General features: G+C 45.0%; 1 protein-coding gene across 1 annotated transcript; it reads right to left on the reverse strand.

The window, feature by feature from the left end:
* Window positions 1-321: 321 nt before the first annotated feature.
* Window positions 322-1,903, reverse strand: amigo1 (adhesion molecule with Ig-like domain 1). Its single transcript, XM_060930839.1, has one exon. It carries the CDS (start codon window positions 1,812-1,814, stop codon window positions 333-335), a length of 1,482 nt encoding a protein of 493 aa, XP_060786822.1. The 5' UTR covers window positions 1,815-1,903; the 3' UTR covers window positions 322-332.
* Between the last annotated feature and the right edge of the window lie 219 nt (window positions 1,904-2,122).

Consider the following 2,122-nt stretch of genomic DNA (forward strand, 5'->3'; position numbering starts at 1 on the left):
TCATTTTGTCATGTTCCCTATCACTTTCCCCACTTCTCAGTGACACGTTACTAAAAGTCCGCTTACTGTATATGGCAAGACCTTTTCACAGTATATACTTAAGTGCTACAGATTAAAATGCTGGAAAGGCTTCTCTAACATGTCCTTATCAAATTCACAAAGGAAAGCTATATAACACTGTCTTTAATTAGCCACATGCTGAAGGGTGCAAACTGCATTTTTGTTGCTCTTTTCCCAAAGATGTCTCAACAACTTGTTGCCTTTGGACAAACCTCACACAGTTTGCATCCATCACAGAAGGCTGCCCAGTTTCAACTCTGGACAGGATCCATTCAGACCACAATGGGTGTGTCAGAGAAGACTGAGCTAATTGAGTCTGCCACTGATTTCTTTCTCTTTCCTTTCCCATGCTTAGCCTCATCCTCCAGCTCCTCCTCCCCACTGCGATTCACTTTCCCATTCTGGCCCTGCAGGTCCTTGGGATCTATGAAGGCAACATGCCTATCGGGCTCTGCTTTAGTCGCCAGATCCTCATGAGTTGGGGTGGCGCTGAGCATGGATGAATGAATACTATCCTCATGATGGTTATTGGACTTCCCTTGTCCTGGACAGCAGAAGCACCGGCAAGGGGTCAAGTACAGGTAGATGAGCACCAGGATCACACTGGCCAAGCATCCCACCAAAGTTGTGTATGCTGTATTGAGGGTCTCGCTGTTTCCATTAAGAGTGAAGTTATGTACCTTCACCCACACATACAGGGTTTCGTTAAGGTATTCGCTTACAGCAAAGCAGGTATACTGACCAGAGTCCTCGTGTTTTATTGGACTGATCTTCAAGCTGCCATCTTCTAGAACTTTAGCAGTCTGGTTCATTCCAGGTGCTACTACTACATTTCCAGGTAACATCCAAATTACTTTGGACATGTCTCGATGCCGTGTATCACACTTAAGGACCAGTGACTGCTCCAAAAAGGCTTCTTGCACTGATTCATTATATGTGCTGCAGTTCATATGCATGTTTAGTTCAAAAATATGCAAGCTTTTCTTCAGTCCTGGTGGTGTGCAGATGTGATCATCTTTGAAATCCACAGCTGAGTTTAGTTGTCGCATATACCAGTGTGTCATCAAGCTGTACAGCTCACAATCACAGATGAGCGAATTATTGTGGAAGTATAGTCCATTCTTGAGCCAGGATGGGAGGTCCTGCAGGTCTTGAATGGGGAGGACTTTGATCCGATTGGAAGACAAGTCCAATAAGCTCAGCTGTTTCAGTTGTGTCTTGTCCTTAACCAGCTCCAGAGGGAAGCGCGATACCTGGTTCTGGCTCAGGTAGAGCTTCTGCAGGTTGCTGAGGCCTGTAAAGGCAGTGCGGTCGATCTGGGAGATGTGATTGTGGTAGAGCAGAAGCACCTCTAGATTCTCTAGCTGTTCAAAAATGTTCTCATCCAGTTGGCGGATGCTGTTAGAGGACAGGTCCAAGTAGCGCAAGTCCTTAACATAAAGGAAAGCTTCAGTAGAGATGAAATGCAAGCCATTGTGGCTCAGTAAGAGGTTGTGAAGTTTGGAGAGCTCGTACGTGGTCCACTCTGCACGTAGTTTGGTGATGTTATTATAGCTCAGGTCGAGCACTGCTGTGTACTTGGGCAGCTCAGACGGAACAGTAGTTAAGTTCATTTTGGAGCAGCTCACGATGTTACTGGCACATATGCAGGTTTTGTGGAAATTCACTATTGAGCCGTCAGTCCCTGGGATATGGATAAGAACCAGGGAAGTGCATACAGCCCATTTAATGAACAGTTCCATGGAGGATGGCATATCTTCTACTCGATAAAGAGTCAAATCTAGTTTTATGATAAGTCGCACTTGGCTTCTTTACATCCAATGAAGAGGATAGTTGAGTGAGCTGACAGGGTTGCAGAGTGTAAGCTGTAAACAGAAAACAACAACAACAACAACCAAAACAGTTCACGTATTGCCGAAATCTAAGGGAGTTTGTTAGCACTGTGCACTTCTGTACAAAAGAGTGTGCTCTGACTCTTGCATCCTTACAGGCAAGCCAGAGGCATTTAAGTAGCTGCCATATCAAGGAGATCAATTTAAGCACACTCCTGTTAAAAGCAAAT

Source organism: Neoarius graeffei, chromosome 10 (assembly GCF_027579695.1).
Source record: "Neoarius graeffei isolate fNeoGra1 chromosome 10, fNeoGra1.pri, whole genome shotgun sequence".
Taxonomy (NCBI): Eukaryota; Metazoa; Chordata; class Actinopteri; order Siluriformes; family Ariidae; genus Neoarius; species Neoarius graeffei.

Coding starts and splice junctions, on each gene's coding strand:
- amigo1 (XM_060930839.1), bottom strand. CDS start 1,814: ATGCCATCCTCCATGGAACTGTTCATTAAATGGGCTGTATGCACTTCC.